The sequence below is a fragment of the Malus sylvestris genome, chromosome 12, assembly GCF_916048215.2.
Source record: "Malus sylvestris chromosome 12, drMalSylv7.2, whole genome shotgun sequence".
NCBI lineage: Eukaryota > Viridiplantae > Streptophyta > Magnoliopsida > Rosales > Rosaceae > Malus > Malus sylvestris.
In genome coordinates, this window is record NC_062271.1 from 28,088,671 (window position 1) to 28,110,479 (window position 21,809).

General features: G+C 35.7%; 1 protein-coding gene across 1 annotated transcript in view; it reads left to right on the plus strand.

Moving 5' to 3' along the window:
• The first annotated feature begins 221 nt into the window (after nt 1–221).
• Nucleotides 222–21,809, plus strand: part of LOC126594484 (uncharacterized) — a 60,529-nt gene continuing 38,941 nt past the window's right edge. Inside the window, exon 1 of the mRNA XM_050260824.1 lies at nt 222–533. Within this exon, the coding sequence (XP_050116781.1) occupies nt 275–533 (259 nt within the window). The 5' untranslated portion in view covers nt 222–274. The remainder of the gene's footprint in view (nt 534–21,809) is intronic.

Below are 21,809 nucleotides of genomic sequence, written 5' to 3' on the forward strand. Positions count from 1 at the left end.
TTCTGAGATCGGTCTTCGTGGTCTCTGAGTAGCCCAGCTTTTGAGAAAGCAAGCGCCTCTTCGATTTCTGAAATCGGCCTTCGTGGTCTTTGAGCAGCCTAGCTTTTGAGAAAGCAAACGCCTCTTCGATTTCTGAAGCTCCGTCGAGTGTAGATTTTATAGAGGTTGGCATTAAGTTCCAAAGCACACTTGAATCTCCACCAGTAGAAGCTCTATTTTTGCACTTCTAAGATCTTGATTTGTCTGACCTCTTCTCTCTTCAACACCTTTGAAAATGTTTGGCCCCTCCGACCGTCGTTTTGACTTGAACCTTATTGAAGAGGCAGCCACGCCTTATCCAGACAACATATGGCGCACATCCTTCGTCTCCCCTACTGGTCCTCTTACCGTTGGGGATTCCGTGATGAAGAATGATATGACCGCTGCGGTGGTGGCCAAGAACCTTCTCACTCCCAAAGATAACAGACTACTTTCCAAACGGTCTGATGAGTTGGCTGTTAAGGATTCTCTGGCTCTCAGTGTTCAGTGTGCAGGTTCTGTGTCTAATATGGCCCAACGCTTATTTGCTCGAACCCTCCAAGTTGAATCATTGGCGGCTGAAGTGATAAGTCTCAAACAGGAGATTAGAGGGCTCAAGCATGAGAATAAACAGTTGCACCGGCTCGCACATGACTATGCTACAAACATGAAGAGGAAGCTTGACCAGATGAAGGAATCTAATGGTCAGGTTTTACTTGATCATCAGAGGTTTGTGGGTTTGTTCCAAAGGCATTTATTGCCTTCCTCTTTTGGGGCTGTACCGCGTAATGAAGCTCCAAATGATCAACCTCTGATGCCTCCTCCTTCTAGGGTTCTGTCCAGTACTGAGGCTCCGAATGATCCCCCTCCGGTGCCTTCTCTTTCTGGGGCTCTACCGACTGCTAAGACTTCTCCTAAGCAACCTTTGTGAAGGCTCCATCTTGTTTGTTTATTTTGACTCACGTATATGTACATATTTGTAGCTTATCGGGGATATCAATAAATAAGCTTTGCTTCATTTCAACGTATTGTGTTAAATACACCAAAGCCTTCTTCGCTAAGTTCTTTGAATTTTTCTTTTGTTGAAGCTTTGTGAGTGGAGCATGTAGGTTGAGGTAGTGTTCCCTTAATTTCCCGAGTGAGGAAAACTTCTCGGTTGGAGACTTGGAAAATCCAAGTCACTGAGTGGGGTCGGCTATATGAATCTTAGAACGTCATTGTGCTCGGTCCTGTGTCATGTCCTCCGTTAGATCTAAGTACTCTAAGTCTTTTCTTAGAGTCTCTTCCAAAGGTTTCCTAGGTCTTCATCTACCCATTCTGCCATGAACCTCTGTCCCATAGTCGCATCTTCTAATCGGAGCGTCAATAAGCCTTCTTTGCACATGTCCAAACCACCGTAACCGATTTTCTCTCATCTTTCCTTCAATTTCGGCTACTCCTACTTTACCCCGGATATCCTCATTCCTAATCTTATCCTTTCTCGTGTACCCACACATCCAACGAAGCATCCTCATCTCCGCTACACCCATTTTGTGTACGTGTTGATGCTTCACCGCCCAACATTCTGTGCCATACAGCATCGCCGGCCTTATTGCCGTCCTATAAAATTTTCCCTTGAGCTTCAGTGGCATACGGCGGTCACACAACACGCCGGATGCACTCTTCCACTTCATCCATCTAGCTTGTATTCTATGGTTGAGATCTCTATCTAATTCTCCGTTCTTTTGCAAGATAGATCCTAGGTAACGAAAACGGTCGCTCTTTGGTATTTCTTGATCTCTGATCCTCACCCCTAACTCGTTTTGGCCTCCATTTGCACTGAACTTGCACTCCATATATTCTGTCTTTGATCGGCTTAGACGAAGACCTTTAGATTCTAACACTTCTCTCCAAAGGTTAAGCTTTGCATTTACCCCTTCCTGAATTTCATCTATCAACACTATATCGTCTGCGAAAAGCATACACCAAGGAATATCATCTTGAATATGTCATGTTAACTCATCCATTACCAACGCAAAAAGGTAAGGACTTAAGGATGAGCCTTGATGTAATCCTACAGTTATGGGAAAGCTTTATGTTTGTCCTTCATGAGTTCTTACGGCAGTCTTTACTCCTTCATACATATCCTTTATAGCTTGGATATATGCTACTCGTACTCCTTTCTTCTCTAAAATCCTCCACAGAATGTCTCTTGGGACCCTATCATACGCTTTTTCCAAATCTATAAAGACCATGTGTAAATCATTTTTCCCATCTCTATATCTTTCCATCAATCTTCGTAAGAGATAGATTGCCTCCATGGTTGAGCGCCCTGGCATGAACCTGAATTGGTTGTCCGAAACCCGTGTCTCTTGCCTCAATCTATGCTTAATGACTCTCTCCCAGAGCTTCATTGTATGACTCATTAGCTTAATACCCCTATAGTTCATGCAATTTTGTACGTCGCCCTTGTTCTTGTAGATAGGCACCAAAGTGCTCGTTCGCCACTCATTTGGCATCTTCTTCGTTTTCAAAATCCTATTGAAAAGGTCAGTGAGCCATGTTATACCTGTCTCTCCCAAAACTTTCCACACTTCGATCAGTATATCGTCTGGGCCTACTGCTTTTCTATGCTTCATCTTCTTCAAAGCTACAACCACTTCTTCCTTCCGGATTCGACAATAAAAGGAGTAATTTCTACACTCTTCTGAGTTACTCAACTCCCCTAAAGAAGCACTCCTTTCATGTCCTTCATTGAAAAGATTATGAAAATAACCTCTCCATCTGTCTTTGACCGCGTTCTCTGTAGCAAAAACATTTCCATCATCATCCTTGATGCACCTCACTTGGTTTAGGTCCCTTGTCTTCTTTTCCCTTGCTCTAGCTAGTTTATAGATATCCAACTCTCCTTCTTTGATATCTAGTCGCTTATACATATCGTCATAAGCCGCTAACTTAGCTTCTCTCACAGCTTTCTTCGCCTCTTGCTTCGCTTTTCTATACCTTTCACCATTTTCATATGTCCTATCCTTGTATAAGGCTTTACAACATTCCTTCTTAGCCTTCACCTTTGTTTGTACCTCCTCATTCCACCACCAAGATTCCTTTTGGTGTGGAGCAAAGCCCTTGGACTCTCCTAATACCTCTTTTGCTACTTTTCGGATACAACTAGCCATGGAATCCCACCTTTGGCTAGCTTCCCCCTCTCTATCCCACACACACTTGGTGATTACTTTCTCTTTGAAAATGGCTTGTTTTTCTTCTTTTAGATTCCACCATCTAGTCCTTGGGCAACAAATTTGAAATGCTTTCTCTGAATAGAGAAGATGGTCACATCCACCTCCATATGTAATCTATCCGTTTTGATTATTTAGGTTTTCATTTATTCCGGATTTCTAGCCCCTAATTTATTAATCCTTCAACGTCTATTTCTTTACTTTTGTATATAAATATAAGTCCCAAGTATCAATGGAATATATAGAGTATACTACAAGTTTATATATAATTTTTTAAATTAAGTTTTGAAAGCAACATATCGAAAGGGTGCAAGTTTGAAGGTTCTTCCATTGTGCAAAGAAGAACCTTATCAAAAGAAGGTTCTGGACTGTTTTATCCTGGGGACGACGTGGTGTTTATGAACTGCTTGCACACTTTGGGCAGAGCCGTGAAATGTCTTAAAGAGAGTGACGTAGTCCGCGACTCATCCCATGAATCATTCACCACTCAAAGCTTCTACATTTTTTCGGGTAACTTCGTTCATTTCTATTTCAGTTTACAACAATTTTAGTTAAAAAGCATTACCATTTTAGTTAAATTTAATCCCTAATTGATCTGACTAACCACCCATAGGGGTGGGAAATTTTGCCATAAACCGATTTACCGACCGAACCATACCAGTCGGCTCATAATGGTATGGTATAGTTTTGGCATTTTTTCATAATCGGTTGGCATTTTACCGAACTAACAATTAATGGCATGGCTTTGGTAATTGATTTTGTATGCCGGCGGTATGCCATACCTACCAATATATATATATATTTTTTTTCTATTTAGATATTTTAGGTATTTTTTATATGTTTGACTCCTTAGTTTTAGGGTTTATAAAATAAATGACTCCTTAGTTTTAGGGTTTAAAAAATATATGTATATATATATGATTCATGCCATAATAAATATAGAAAATATTGTTAACAAAATTGATAGCATGATGATTATTGATACTATATATACACGTACATATATATGATTTTGAATGTATATGCGTTGCTTATGTTTAGGATGATGGAGTCTAGCCAATCAACCGTTAGTGCACAACATGGATTAACCCAAAATGAACCACACAAAGCAACTGTCACATCCCCGCCCGAGGCGGATCACTTCTCGAGCCCGCTCCACCACCGTAGCACGATATTGTTCACTTTGGGCTTACTATTCCCTCACGGTTTTGTTTCTGGGAACTCACGAGCAACATTCCGACTTATGTGCTAGCAATGATTGATGAGATATGATACAGTCGTACAGATCACTAGAGGTGATTTCGACTTATGTGCTAGCAATGATTGATGAGATATGATTACAGTCGTACAGATCACTAGAGGTGATTCCGACTTATGTGCTAGTAATGATTGATGAGATATGAGTACAGTTGTACATGTCACTAAAGGTGACTCTGACGTGCGTGCTAGTATGAGTTATTAAACACATGATTTTTCATATGCTAATGAGATGTTGTGTCGTGGTATATTTCTGGACTTACTGTTAGTATACATTTGATTTCATACTCATACGTAGTATCATTTCTGTAAATTATACATACTCTACGGCGAGAGATTACTACCTTGATAATTGAATTGATTTTAGAAATCCTTGTGTTGCTCACTCACACTTTCTATTTTTGCTCCCCTCCAGATTCTAGTAGCAAAGTTCGGTATCGACGAGGATTAATGGTACTTCTTGGTTCGAGCGACTTCTTATGATGGTATAATTGTTACCTTACCTTGCTGTACTTTACTTATGCTCTATATCACGTGTGAATGGGTTCATTTCCGCTCACAATGCACTCTTGTATTTTAGGCACCTTTAGGTTTAAATTTATTCACATATTCCACATCACCACACTTTATGGCTTCATCACCTTCCAGGTGTCGGCCAGCATAACTCGACTCGAAGTCGAAGTGGACTATCCGGGTCGGGGTGTGTCAGCAACCGAACAAGCATCCCAATCTGAAAATCAAATTGAGCCCTTGGAACTGGAAGATAGTGAGGAAGAAGTGGAAACTACCGGTTGTGCCATTTACCAACCGAACCAGCCAATAATTTTGGCTGAACCGATTTTTGGCAACCGCAAGAAGACGATTGGCTAGCGGTAATTGATTTTCGGTAATTATGTATATGTGGCTGGCAGGTGGCACAAGAAATTTGGCACGGTTTGCCAACCGAACCCAGCCCTAACCACCCAAAAAGGATTATCATACAAAATGTCTGCAAATAGATCGAATACTAATAATGAAAATTAATCCTTAATGCTTCCATCTGACTACATGATAGTATTTTGTGGCTAAACATAGTTTTTACGCGATCAAATATTTACCAACTTACATTGACAAATTCATTCTCCTTCATTTGAACATCAAAAGCCAAATCACACATGGATCCCCAAACTTTAGCTTTACCATTACTAATCCTCTTGCTTGGGCATTAAAAAAAATCATCAGCAAACATGAATCTTATTATATACCAACTCAGGATGTTATCATAAAAATCAATTGATACGAAGAGTAGAGCTATTAAAGACCTTCCAAATTTTATCAAGTGTTACAGAAGTAATATATTTTGTATGCAGAAATTCAAAGCACGCAGAGATCTCAAGTCAAAAACAGAGGTACCCATCTTCTTTTGTTCGATTTTTGCTTTGTTTTATCTCTGTTTTCATTTTTGGGTAGGATTTTGTGCTTTATAATTGGGTTTAATGTGAAATTTTTGAAGCAGCTAAATCTCATTCAGTTCTGTTTGATTGATTGTTTATCTATGATTTGTTCTGTTATGCTTGGTGCTTGGTATGTTTAAATTGAATTGGATTTATATTTGATTTCAAGTTGATTAATTTTTATTTTTTTTTTTTGTAAATCATATTAGTTGCTGATCATGAAACAATTTCATGTTTGGTTTAAGAGAATAGGCTTGATTCAGTGAGATTTGGATTCATGAGTTATAGCCATCTGAGGTAGGCAAGAGTGTTTGCATTCCTTAGAAAAAAATTGGGAGCTACAAAACTATGCTTTAAATTTGAGTTTTATGATTACTATTTTTGATCTTTATCTACTCTAGCTATACAATTCTTCCATGTTTTTCAGATCATGGAATGAGTTTCTCATGCTGAGATTGTAACCCAATCAATAAGTAAGTGAAACACAGAAGTTCTATATCGCATGTTAGTTTTGATCAATTTCTAAAAATCCGATGTAGTGGATTGTTATCTTATTGGTTACGCAAAACGATTAAGGTTTTATGTTTTTTAGGATCATAAACATACCATAAGTAGGAATAATTACATAGAATGTGAGGACAATGGTGTGAATAAATAATTTGTTTTGAAGAAGGAGAGTTAATTAGTAGTTAAACACACCAATGTTGTAAACCTACAGACTAGTCAAATAGACCAAAAGATGATGTAGACGATATCGAATAAGAAGAAGATCAAGATGGAATCTCTATAGAAGGCCCTACAACAGAACAAGAGCCAAAGAGGTCTGAAGGTAAATAAAGTCATCTATATGATTCAATTTTGTGTACTAATAAAGAGTTATTTCTAGTTCACATTTTGGAAGAGGGTTGAAGCTATATAAACTAAATTAGAGTTCATGAAAAACAATAAAGCGTGGGACTTAGTGGAACCAAAACAAGGTATTGAGTCAATAGGACGTAAGTGAGCGTTTAAGACTAAGAAGGATTGAAGGGGCCAAAAACCTTGAGATATGTATATGTATATTAAGGAGGTTGAGTTTCGATGACAAAATTCTCTTTACAGGGAAAGAATATATGTACTTTTCGGTTCTTGCTTAATGTATGAATTGTTTTGGTTGATTGTCTTGAAAGTTGATTCTCTTTTAGAGCAAACTGGGATTTTAAACCAAGAAATTTGGAGGTTTTAAAGAAGTAGGGCTTAGTAATGCTTAAGGGATTATAGTAAGAGAAAAGGTGAGAAAGCTCATTACTGTTAGCAAATTATGGCTAAAGTAGTTGTGCTATTAGAAGTTGGACAAAAGAAATTTTAGAGCCTTGAAGTATTCAAGAGATTTGAAAGAGTAGAGATTAAGTATAGGCCATATGCAAAAGAAAATGTTGTGCTATCTCAAGGGTCAATATAAAAACACATACTAGTTTTCAAGAGGAAAGAAAAGTTGGAAACAAATGGTTTATTCAGATTCCAATTTTGGTAGATTATATACTTCTAAAGTCAATTTCTAGTTTTGCGTTTGTATTAGAATTGGAGGTGCAATATTATAGACAAATGTTATGCAATCAATAGTTATTTTTCTGTACCATGTATGTATACTTAATTCGTGGATGTTGTGGAGCTCTAACGCATGCAGGGTAGTTAAAGTTTTCTCCATACCGGACGCCCTCAATATTTGCTAGAAAGAGGAAGAGTGAGGAAATGATATACAAGTGTTGATTATATTCACACTACAGATATGACTACATATATATTAATAGAGTTATTCCTCAGTTAGTTTCTTTAAAGCATGTCACTAGAATGGGAGAGTTATCAAGCTTTAAAGATGCCTAAAATTAGTGGGAGCTATTTTGCTTTTCAATTAAAACTTCATGGATATGCATTAAGGATTGATGTGTTTTATTTCTAAATACTTGTCATTACAGCAAGCCAATTTTGAAGATTGTCTTTTCGACATAAGGGCTTATTTTAAGCATTAAGGAAGATCATGTTGTGATCGTAAAGAGGACCATATATGTGTTTAGTGTGATACTCACCCTTAAGCCTTAAGCACACTTATCATATATATACGTTTGTCCACAACTTGTTGGTACTTTATGTGAATGTTGTTGCTTGTATGTGATTATAGAGGTACACATCCGCCATATTGGATATCGTAGTCTATAGTCCTACGAGCTAATGATATTTGACACTAAGTTTGAATAGATATTGCTATCAAATAAACTTCCAAAGTTGCGCGCATCAAGAAATTTATTCATGATCCAAAGAGCTTCTTGAATAGATGTCACGTCCAAAGAGCTTCCTAATTGTGAAACGAATTCGGAGGTAATTCTTCATTCCAACTGACAAAGGAAAAAGAAAATAAAAGAAAAGGCCATTGCGAAGTGAAATTCTCATTCCTACACTAGTTGGTAACATTAGTAATATTTCTCATTCCTATACAACTACGGGTTGTGTGATGAGTTGTTTTTTTTAATCAAACCTCGACTGTACGAGGGATATTTTATTGATAATGAAAAAAAGTTATATCTAGTCAGGGGTAGACATAAACCTTACCCCTCATAATACCAAGAAAAGGAGAAAAAGAACATGAATAAGAAGGGGAGGACATAAACCTTACCCTCTAGAGGGGGGGGACATGAAACCTAACCCCTCTAAAGCCAAACCTAAAAGGTCTAAAACTTGCAAAACAAGTCAAACAATAACACCACAAGGTTAGGAAAAAACAAGAAATGAAGACATACCTGCATGGCGAGATGCACATTAGTTTGAGAAGTGGAAGCCAGGCATGCCTACATAGTCTGAAAACAAAGCATCACGAGCGGGCGGGGGAGGGGAGTCATGCCACACCAAAGTTGGAGAAAACAAGTCCATGTTAGCAAATTTATTTGCAACAACATTTCCTTCACGATATATGTGAGAGGCGTAAAAGGCCATATTTCGAATGTGGTCCAGACAAATAGACAATTGTGTACGAAGAGGCCAAGGAGGATCAAAATCGGTTGATTGGATAGCAGAAGAGTCACATTCCAACCAAAGGCAATGCTAACCCAGCTGATATGCAAACTCGACACAATAATAGTTGCTGATAATTTTGCAAAAAATGAGTTGCAATGACCAATCCATTGACAAAAACCACCAAGAAACTAACCATGGCAATCCCTAAAAACTCCTCCACATAAAATTATAAATGAAGTGTGATGAGAATATAAGAATCTAATTAGTAAGGTGAATGGTGAGTTACATTTTGGATTTGTATAAACATCAATGTTTCTATGCTGATTTCATTATCATGTTCACTTAGAGGTGTTATGCTAGAGTTGGAAGGCACTATAGTGGTAGAATTGCAATCCGCTTGACATGGAAAGGTAGTCTCCATGCAACCACTCTAACCAAATACTTTACTAATGCTTTTCAACTATTACAATAATATTTGTGATATATTTTTTTACGTCTTTTAGATTTGTTTACCTTACGAATGCAACGATTAAGGTGTTACAAATTTCGAGGACGAAATTTATTTGAAGGAGGGTAAATTGTAATACCCCGTATTAAAAAAAATATATATGTATATGTGTGTGTGTGTGTGTGTGTGTCTAAGTAATTATTTTTATTTCAAATGTAATAACTGTATTGGATTTCTTTATATACGTTATGAGTACAAAAAAAAACCCTCGTATTTTTGGCATGTAAGTTAGTAGGAATTCTTTCACTACAAGATTAAATTAAAGCCTGGCTAGTACTTTTAAGGCCCCGCGTGACGAGTTTTGCCCGACTATGCTTTTCTGACGAACCTATGTCGGGTAAAGTTTCCAGCGATGAGTCCTCCTTTTAGCCAACAAAGATTTTCCCTCTGGCAAAGTGGTTTTTTTATTTTTTATTTTTTATGTGTGTGTGTGTGTAGTGTGTACTGGAGATATGCATGTAGCTGCTTGAATTTAGTTGATTGTTGTTATCATTCATTATTGTGTTTACACCTCTTGAGAAAAATAATTTATGCAGGATTTTTGCCCAAACGATGTCTGAATTTGCATCACATGTCAAGAGACATGCTAGTTTGATCAAAATAGGGACTAGTAGTGGGGCCCACTTCACATCGAACATCACCGATCGGAACCGTTTATTTTTCAAGTTGCATTTTATAGATTGTCCTTGCAAAATATTAGCCAAATCGAAGATGTTCGAGGCATCTAGTTGAGTTCAAAGAAATTGAAGAACACTATGTTCCTTTTACACTATTGGTACCTTCTACAACTCCATAAAAATCTGTTTGAAGCTACAATAAAAAGAGAAATTATTGTTCGGCTTAACGATTCACTGCCTTCGTCAGAACCCAAGAATCACTTGTAAGCTACGGTTTGTATTTTAATTGTTTTAATCAACACAACAGTTTGTACGGTTTGTGTTGTTGTCTTAATCATAAGCTATATGGTGTGGAAAATGTGTGTAGCTCTCATAATCAACACACTAGTTGATACTTGTGTAGCTTGTTGGTACAGTTGGTATGTTTAGGTTCGATAGTTTTCATTGTTTTAGCAAGAATAGATTATTTTGCAATGCACACACTGTGTTTGTTGAAAGCCTATGTGGTAAATTTGCATTTGGTGGTTTTGTTTTTTATTAAGGTACGGCCAATTAGGTTCAATCGATTCGGTACAGTCAGTTAGGTACGTAGGATGTGAAGCACAGATGGAAACATTGTAAGTAGAATAGGATGTGATGTGAAGGTGGGGGATGAAATCTCATTGCAAAATAATGTAATGTGCATCGTAGCTAGGTAGGGATTGAGGATATGGCCTAAAATATTTGCTGGCTGTGAAGTGCCATCATTTTTTTTAATTTTTATATGGTCATTTAGGTCTGGTCGATTCGGTATGATCAGTTAGGTACGTTACTTAGGATAGGTTCAATCATTTCGGTACAGTCAATAAGGTACGGAAAACTTATGTTTGATTCCAAACAACACCTGATGACTTATATTTGATTCTGAACAACACCAGATTAACCATTGCTGCAATTGAAAAGCTTATATATGTTTGCTCAGTTCTCTGAGCTTGACAATGATTTTTACAACAATGGGTTGCCTTCAAATCCAACACCAATCAACAATCCTAGATTGGATTAAGGGTTCAAAAGCGTGGAAATTGCCAGTCAATATCACAACAACTGTAGGTGTAGTTGACGATGAGTAATAAAACTAAAATCACCAAAAAAAACATAGTTCTATCGATTTCAGGTTCAATATATAGAAAAGAAGCGTGAACATCATCAGCAGCAGAGAAGGAGGAAAAAACTTCATTGCCTCCAAAGATGGGGGATGCCATTGTAACCGAAAGAGGAGAGATGTGAAGAATCAATACATACAAAACATTAAAACATTGATTTGTACCCAAGGGTAACTAGGGAAACTAAAACTACAATAATTCTATAAAAAAATTGATTAAATATGACATGGAATACTAGAATCTGACGTGGAGGACTATTTTTAATTTTTAATCTTCCATACGGTATTACTGAAAAAATAAACTTATTTAGGGATTAAAATGAATTCTAAATAAGTATATACTGTTCTCTTGTTAAGACCATTTAATATGTTATCCTATTAAATCGTTAACAAGAATATTTAGACATGACCATACACCATCTATATATAAAACAAGAATGTTCCAAGTGATGATTTGGATCTTCCTCTTACACGTAAACGAGTACTTAATTAAGTTTTAGAATAATTAATACATGTTACCATCTCAAGCCAAAAATCAATAAGAAATAACGGGTGCGAAGTAGCAAAGGTTTCTGAATTTTACCCCATGTTTAATCTTCGTCCCTAAACTCTATTAATTTTTCTCATCTTCCAACTTAACTATGTTTTATATGAGTAGTCCTTTTCGTCAAATTTAAAGGTATAATGGTATTTTCATACAACAACAAAATCTAAATTATTTAAAAAGAGAATAGCTTGGCTCCTTAAGGTTAAGGAGGAGTTCCTCCTCAAAAGACTTCGTGGCCTATTCACAGAATTTCATGCTTATGATCGGAACCGTTCATATTATAGATCACTATGTAAAGATCATCTTTGCAAAAAATAAATTAAAACTAAAATCGTTTAGTCAATCCTTAAGGAGTTTTGATCAGAAGCTCGAAGTTCTGTAAATAGATCACAAGTTATTTTAATGAGAAGTTCCTCCTCAATCCTTGAGAAGCCAAGTCTTGTCTTTCTCTCTCTTTTTGTTTTTGTTATTTTTTTTTTTAACAAACAATACTATCTACACTAAGGGAGAGTAAGCCTCACAATGGACTAGCAATAATGTGGCTCAAATTCGCCTTTTGTGAGAATCGAACCTAAGACCTCTCATTTACAAGTGAAGATAAATACCACTTAGACTGTAGTACTAAGTGACAAGTCTTTCCCTTTAAAAACTTCATTTTTTTTTTGGATGAAACTCCTTTTTTTTTATAATGAAATTCCTATTTTATCTCTTAACTTAATGGAAAAGTTGACAGAGTTAACGAAAAAGACTATGCATGTGACCCTTTAACACAGTGGTGGAAAAGAGTTGAGCCCTTGCATGATGAAGTGGGTTCGAACCCCGTTGGTGGCTAATCTAATATCTAATCTAATAAAAATCTATTGTTTGACAAAAAAAAAAAACGAAAATGACTACTAGTGCATCAAATGACATAATTGGAGGACGAGGGAAACTATTAGCAGAGTTCAGGGACGGAAACTAAACATGTGATATAGCTCAATGACCATTGCTACAATTTAGTCAGTAACAATTATTATATTTTTTTAAGAAGAAACAACTTGTTTAGGGATAACTATAAGGGAAATTTTATTTGAACCCATATTTTGTATCTCAACACCCATCTTACTTTCTATACCCACATTGTATTTGATTTATCTATCATTATCTCTTTACACCCAACATTATTTTCAAAACCGCCCTTACTTATCAAAACTCAACTCAATCAAACTTTGTTTTACACCCAACTCAATCTACTTAAAAATAAAAAATAAAACCCGAACTAGTCCATCATCTCCATGGAGCAAAGTCCCTTCTCTCTCTAAAAAATCCTTCCATCTCCTATAAGTGTCATTCTGCACCCCATCTACTCTTGCGTAGTCATCCAAACCTCTTCCTCTTGCTTTTCTTAATCATTTGACATCTCTAAATTTCTAGAGCACTAATTAGCTTAATAATTGGTATGTGTTCAATCGATTGGTTCAATTTTTACGTATTAATTCCTTTTTCTTTTCAATTAAATGAGCTTCTGGTTAGAGTGTTTAATGAGTTGGTATGTTTTACTTAATTGAGAATCTTCTAGACTCTATATTCCTATCTATGGTAGATAAATGGGTACGTCCATGATAACTTTTGGTAGATCAATGAATATTTTTAACCGTGGATATATATATATATATATATATATATATATATATTTTGTCGAAACCGTGAATATTTATTAGATACAAAAGTTGCGAACAACAATTCACATTACATTGAACTGTGGCTAAAAAGTATATCGCCTTTGCACGTTTTAAGGGCGAACTCATAGCTAAGCAGTTTTTATTAAGGAGCAAAACTTCGGGAATTGATCTAACCTGGGTGTGTAATTGAGTTTATGCATTTTGATGATTAAACTGATAAATATTTCAACCACATATGGATTTAATATCATAGTATCTTTTAGCTTCTATATGCCACAAAAGTTGCAGACAAAAATTCACAATACATAGAATTGTGGTAAAAAAGTATATCGCCTTTGCACGTTTTTTAGGTGAACTCATAGGTAAGCAGTTTTTATTGTTGACCAAAACTTCGGGAATTAATCTAACTTGAATGTATAATTGAGCTTATGAATTTTAATGATTAAATTCATAAATATCTCGACCACATATTGTGATAGCCCGTCCCGAACTATTATCAATTATGGCATGAAAAGACTATTTTACCCTTGGTCGTTAATTTTGTTGTGTGGTGGTGTGGTTTAAGTTTAAGTTTTGGGACTTAAGTCTTTATTTGTTGTGGTTGGTAGCCCAAATTAGGACCACACACACACACACCCAAAGCAACCCCGTTGACCCTTCTCTCTCTCCTCTCTCGGTTTTCTTCCTTCGTCCGTACGATTTGTACGGTCAACTCCAAACCAACTTATTTCTTCACGGATCGAGCTCATAGTTAGCACTATCATCTTCATCTCATCGTCACGAGTCCATCCATACCTGTTTCAGAACTTGAAACCGTCGAAAACCCAAGACCCAAAAGACCCAATCTTGAGCATTGTTCATGCACACGTAAATGTGGTGTTTTTAGAAGATTTTAAGGTTATAGGAAGCTTTAAAACACTCTCACGAAGCTCGGAGAAGAAAGTTGAGGGTTTTTGGACGTCGGGAAGCTCGAGTTGTAGAGTTAGCCGGTTTTCTCAAATTTCTCCGGCGAGATCCCGTTGGTTTTAGGTTCCAAAAGAGGTAAGAATGTGTTCTACTCGTCATAAGCTTCATTTTGGTATAAATTTCATGAATTTTGGTTGAGAAATGGAAGAGATATGAAGATTTGAAAATTTTCCAGTTTCCGGCGAGTTGTAGAAGGCGGTATCCGACGAGGTCCATCGGAGAAGAAGGGAGAATATTCCGTCAAAGTTGACGGAATATTCCTAACGGCGACTGACGGCGTCAGGTTAGTTTTAACGGAATATGCTATTATTTTGACTGAATATTCCTTAACGGCAATTAGGATTCCGTCAGGGTTGGCCGAGCGTGGGGGCGCGTAGGGCCGTGCCCTTGCCAGCGCGTGGGGCATCAAAAAAAATTTCTAAAAATATTGGGATGTTCCTGAGGTTGAGTAGATCACGGTGGTATATTCATATACCCAATTTGAGCAATATATGAGAAGTTATTACTTAGTTTTGTGTATGTGCTTTAAATGACGATTATATAGTTGTTTCGCATATAAGTGAGACCTATCCAGAGGACGAGCGTAATCAATCAAGGCTCGAGGGCTACGACCCTTCGACCTACCAATGAGTGGGCTTTTGGTTTTCAGTATATATATATATATACACACTTGATGTTTTTCCCAGAAAACGTATTAAAATGAAATGTGTTTGAAATGTCATGTCATACTTTCATTGTACTTTAGTATATGCATTAGTATAAATATGCATAATGTTGCATGATGCTACGGAGGCCCAGGTAAGCCACAGGTGAGTACATTATGATGTTAGTGATTGTGAATGGAATGATGATGTTGAGATATATTTGAGCTCATAAACCTGCACCCCAGTGTTAGTGCTCCCGCCATGGTTAGGGCACAGTCCTTCACCACTATAGGTGGTTCCGACTCGTAGGTGACCCGCGATTTATCGCACAGTCTTCACGTGATCGTAGCACTAGAGCGTATTTATTTACACCCAGTCCTGTCGTACAAACCACTAGAGGTGGTTCCGACTCGTGTGCAGGTATACTTGTTGAGATACATGATTAAGTTATAGATTAAGCCGTACAGGTCACATGAGGTGACTCCAACTAGATAGATGAGCTCTAGATTTCGCCGTACAGGTCACGTGAGGTGACTCCGGCTAGATTGGTTATTTGCATTAGTATTCACACCTGGCTTACTTATGTTATATTGTGATTTTGGACATGGCATATCCATAGCATACACATAAGTGGATTTTGATATACTGAGCATGGTTTTTGAGATACGTATGTATTCTATTTTCTGGGAAATTATACAGGTTTTACGGCGAGGGGTTAGAACTTTTGAGAATGAAATGATTTTGAAAAGCTTTGTTTTTGCCCACTCACGCTTTCTGTGTTTCACCCCTCCAGGTTCTAGGTAGGAAATCCTCGTTGGTGGCATTGCGAGGGTTTCAAGATAGTTCTGACAGACTACCAAATGTAGGATCACCTTCGGGTGTTGTTTAATTAGTACTTTATCCTACTTGACTGCAATTAGGCTACTTATGCTCTCGTTGTGTATTTCACACTTAATATCGCTCTAGTACTGCTAGTAACTTGGTTTTAATTATTCCTAATTCTCTATATCATTATTGCTTCCGCACGGTGCACATGGTTACGTCACCCTCACGTGACGGCCATCATGCCTAGATTTCGGTCGGGGTGTATCACATATGAAGTTAATATTGTAGTATCTTTTAGCCTCTATATTGGTATCTGTGGCAAAAAAATGGGTACCTCCATGAGAAAATTTTGTAGATCGATGAATATTTTCAATTTGAATATTTATTAGATACCAAAAATTATAAGTCTATTCGCAAAAGTGTAAGTCAATGCCAAGTACAATATTTGTTAAGATATATTTAGGGAACTGTTAGTAGCACTCCAAAAATCTTATTCTACACTTTGCACAAGTGTATTTTTCTTTCTAATTATAGAAAGTTTGGAGTGCCAAATGAGATTTTTGGAGTGCTAATAACAATTTTCTATATTTATATACATTTTATTTTAGTTTGGAAGTCGACTTCCTTTTTTTTTTCCTTTATCAAGTTGGGAGTATCAATGACTGTGACCATGTGCAACTAGTTGTTGATTCGTTTTGAATAATCAACATTATTTCTTACAATGTCTTGGGCTTATAAATAACAGAAGGAAAACCGTCATGCATGAAACATACACATTTGTCCCTTCATGCCACATGGTTATAAGCAAACATCATGCATTTACTAATACTATTCCAAGTCATGCATGAAACCTACACATTTGTCCCTTCATGCCACTTGGCTATAAGCAAACATCATGCACAAGTAGTTTACTAATTAGTATTACTACTATTAGCTTGTATCATGACCGTTTTCTTTTTGTTATTCATATGCCCAAGACATTGTAAGAAATAATGTTGATTATTCAAGACAAATCAACAACTAGTTGCACAGGGTCATAGTCAGTGATACTCCCAACTTGATAAAGAAAGAAAAAAAAAAGGAAGTCGACTTCCAAACTAAAATAAAATGTATATAAATATAGAAAATTGTTATTAGCACTCCAAAAATCTCATTTGGTACTCCAAACTTTCTATAATTAGAAAGAAAAATGCACTTGTGCGGAGTGTAGAATGAGATTTTTGGAATGCTAATAACAGTTCCCTAAATATGTCTTAACAAATATTGTATGTGGCATTGACTTAGACTTTCGTGAATTGACTTATAATTTCTGGTATCTAATAAATATCCAGATTGAAAATATTCATAGATCTACAAAATTTTCTCATGGAGGTACCCATTTTTTTGCCACAGATACCAATATAAAGGCTAAAAGACAATACGATATTAAATTCATATGTGGTCGAGATATTTATGAATTTAATCATTAAAATGCATAAGCTCAATTATACATTCAAGTTAGATCAATTCCCGAAGTTTTGGTCAACAATAAAACTACTTACCTATGAGTTCATCTATAAAACGTGCAAAGGCGATGAACTTTTTAACCACAGTTCTATGTACTGTGAATTTTTGCCCGCAACTTTTGTGGCATATAGAGACTAAAAGATAGTACGATATTAAATCCATATATGGTCGAAATATGTATCAGTTCAATCATTAAAATGCATAAACACAATTACACTTTCAGGTTAGATCAATTCCCGAAGTTTTGCTCCACAATAAAAACTGCTTAGCTATGAGTTCGCCTATAAAACGTGCAAATGTGATATACTTTTTAGCCACAGTTCAATGTAATGTGAATTGTTGTCCGCAACTTTTGTATCTAATAAATATCCACGGTTAAAAATATTCATTGATCTACCAAAAGTTATCATGGACATACCCATTTTTCTACCACATATAGGAATATAGAGGCTGGAAGATTCTCATTTAATTGAAACATACCAAACTCATACCAAACTCATCTAATTAGTGCTCTAGAAATTTAGAGATGTCAAATGATGAAGAAAAGGAAGAGGAAGAGGTTTGGATGACTACGGAGGAGTAGATGGGGGTGCAGAATGACAACCATGGGAGATGGAAGGATTTTTTTTAAAGAGAGAGAGAAGGGGATTTGTTCCATGGAGATGATGAACTGGTTAGCGTTTTATTTTTTATTTTTAAGTAGATTGAGTTGGGTGTAAAAAGAAGTTTGATTGAGTTGAGTTTTGATAAGTAAGGGCGGTTTCGAAAATAATGTTGGGTGTAAATAGATAATCATAGATAAATCAAATACAATGTGGATATAAAAAGTAAGCTGGGTGTTGAGATACAAAATATGGGTTCAAATAAAATTTCCCTAACTATAATGGGGCGCCAGGTTTAATTCACATGTTTTATTTCCCTAAAAGCAGATCACAAAAAGCACTCTAATTAAAAATTTCACATGAATTGCCACTTAGTACTACGGTTTAGTGGTATTTTTCTTCACTTGTAAGTGAGAGGTCTTAGGTTCGATTCTAGCCAAATGCAAATTCGAACCATATTATTGCTAGCCCATTATGAGGCTTAGCCCACTCCCCCACCCCCTTAGTGTAGATAATATCGTTAGTTAAAAAAATCACATTAATTAAAATTAAATCCCCATTGACAACAATTTCATGAAATTGGATTAAAAAGACCAACACGGAAGACATTAAAACAATGAATTAAAATTTAAAATTAAGGATCCCCCCACTCACAAGTTTTTTAGTTAGTACTCTTTATCACTAATGTGACATTAATTTTCACTCTACAAGTATCGTAATCAAAATTATTCACTCACTTATCATCTTTCAATAAAAAAGTTCAAATGATTTGGAGACTGTTTAGTTTGTCATGAATCAAAGATATGAGAGTTCATCATGGTGATGCTACTTATTAGCGTAATCGTTGATTTGTTTGACTAGGATAACTAAATAGTCTCTAAATCAAATAAATATTTCCAGAGATGATCTTTTGATGATCATAAAGAAAATGAATAGCTATAATAATGACGTTGGTAAAGTAAAATGATGTCACATTTTGAAATTAATGAGGACTTTCTTCTTTACTAAGAATGAGGGAAGTAAATATTATCCTTTCTTTTGGTCGTAAGGGAAGTATCCTTGAAACTAAGGAATCAAATTGGGAAAATTAAGGACCAAAACTGAAAACAAACAAAATATAGTGATAAAAAGTAGGATCCAACATCTTTTATCGAATAATAATAGTAGTTCACTAATGACCATAGGAACCACCAACGACCACTATATTATTTTATGACATGAAATTTTCTAAATTCACACGATGGGGGAAGAATAGAATCAGTTGTTGCAATTGTCTACAATATTAAATAAGAACAACAAAATAAAATGATGTATTTGTTTAGCTTGGTTGGTTAGCCAGCCAGCAGGCTTAGTGCGCATACAAATTTCAAGTATTTTTTATTTATCAACAAGTGTAAGGCTGATATCTCTAATCTAAAACTCAAGAGTTAAAAATTATAAAGCTACATTTAATTTCACATGCCGTGGTGTAAGTTATATTATTTCCAATGCATACGGAGTTATTCAATGTTAAAAATATTCTCTTTTTCTCCCCGACCATCTCTCTTAAAATCAAAACCTAGATCTACAAGTTTTAAGCTTAATACTCGTTATTTTGACACTTTTTCAATAAAATATATATAATTCACTTTTCCTATACGTATTTTTCACATATTATCCAGGAAATAAAATACTAAAATAAAAAAATGACCGAATTTGTAAAAGTTTAGCAAACTTGTCGAATAATACACATATGTATGTTTCACGTACTATACTCGTACCTTATTTATATTTGTATTTAAAACAAAAACGCCAATAATTAAACTCAATATATTGAAAGACCTAATTCACAAACATCGTTTTATTTTCCACTCATTTGTCTTGCTTTGTTAGTGCTTAATAACGTACTTATTCATCAAAGCAAGCAAGGAAGTAATCGCTTAAGTAACTTAGCATAAAGATTTGCTTTCGAAAAGCCCACAACCAGTAACAAAGTTGGAATTTTCCCCCACCGCAAGTTGTGTAAACTCATGTGTTGCAAATTAACCTACTGCATGGAAGATTTACTCCAGCAATTGACAATTTTTCCCCCTCACGTACGTGATTGATTACTATTTCTTATAATAAATGCAATGCATGACCACATATTTTTTACAATCTTCGTGCACAATAAAAAAAAAAATTCTTGACATTTACTATGGAGTGGTAGTATTCCCAAATGGCCATTTGGTCAAGTAAAATTCAATCTTCATTTGTTGGAAAAGGTTTATTATTTCAAATCTCATAGCCGATAACAATTCAATAAAAACCAATAGAAACCTGAAACTTAAGGCCAAAGGTTCATTAATAAGATCATAAATGCAAAACTAAATATTTCATAAATTGGAGATTTTTTTCGGTGTTACTCGAAACACTGCCGTAGTGTTACAATTCGACTCAAACTATAACATGTGTAATAATATACTTTAAAAGTGAGATATATCAACCATGCTGCCTTCACTTATAACACGTGAAAAAGTACAATGCACAGCAGTGTTTTAGATACATAGGAAAGTTCTCCAATGAGTCAATAACAATCACCCTAATCTATTACAACTTGAGCTAGAGTTGATGTACACATATCTAACTAACTTTGAGTTTTTAGAATTTATTGTAATGTTAATCTTGAGCATCTAATTCATTGAAGGCGGGACAAGAAAATAATTCAAATTAAGTTATGTCATATACATTCTTAATTAAGAGTACGAAGCCAATGCAAAAGTTAATCTATAATGTAATGTCGTCCAGTTTCAAGCACACAGCTATGGAATCCTCATTTGTCCCGACTTTGGTTCAAGAAGCCAATATACCTCTAATTTATATTCAACTTAATTCTCAATGTGTAATTTGAGTAATTTCCTGGATTAGGACGCGTGATCCAACAATATCAAGGTTTCACTAAAATTACAAAAAAAACGACTGCAAATGATTAGACTATATTAATATATAACATGTTGCATTATGCTACATATATTATTAATTATTCCACGCAGGCAACCGCAAATAGAAGGCACCACTTGTAAATTAGGAGAACATATATAGCATGAGTATTGTGGAGCCAAAAATATTCACAAGGCGACACGTGGATTTTTAGATAAAAGAAGACAAAAATATCCTTGAGGCATACCGGGATTCCTACGCACGAGCAGCGGGCAATCATCCGTTAACCAAGTCAAAAATGCCCAAAGAAGGTAACAAATAAAAGTTATTTCATCCATATACTCCACAAGGTAACCATTCCAAACATTCCATTTAAATTAGATTAATTGGTGAGTTAATGGATTTATTTCCTAATTAATCCATTAAATCACCAATTAAATGACCCATTATGCCAATTAATCCCCCATTACATAACCCATTACCCAAAAAATCCCAAATGGCTGGCCACCCTAGTTGATCTCATCATATTCACCTATTTTATCACATTAGTTAGCTAGTTAATTTGGCAATAATTTTATTTGCTAAATTAATTAGTCAATTATTCCCATAACTCCTAAATTTAACCTAAATCAAGAACCCTATCCCTATAAATAGGCTCTCATTCTCACCAAAAACCTAATTCCAACACTTTGGCAAAAATCCCAAAATTCTCTAAACACTATTTCTCTCTAAATTCTAACTTTGGCATCGGAGGTTCTTCGGCCAAAGCCCCCTCATTCATCATGGGCGCGTGAGGCTCTTGGCCTTAACCTAAGGTGTTGATTGTTTTGTAGGTGCAAAATTGTCCAAGATCAAGGAGGAAGAAATTTGCATCCACAAATTGGTGCTTTCATTGAGAGTTGAAATCCATACTTGTAGAAGAGTCTTGCACAAAAAGGTTTTTTCTTTATTTTCTAGTCCATTTGAATATTTTTCATACGTTC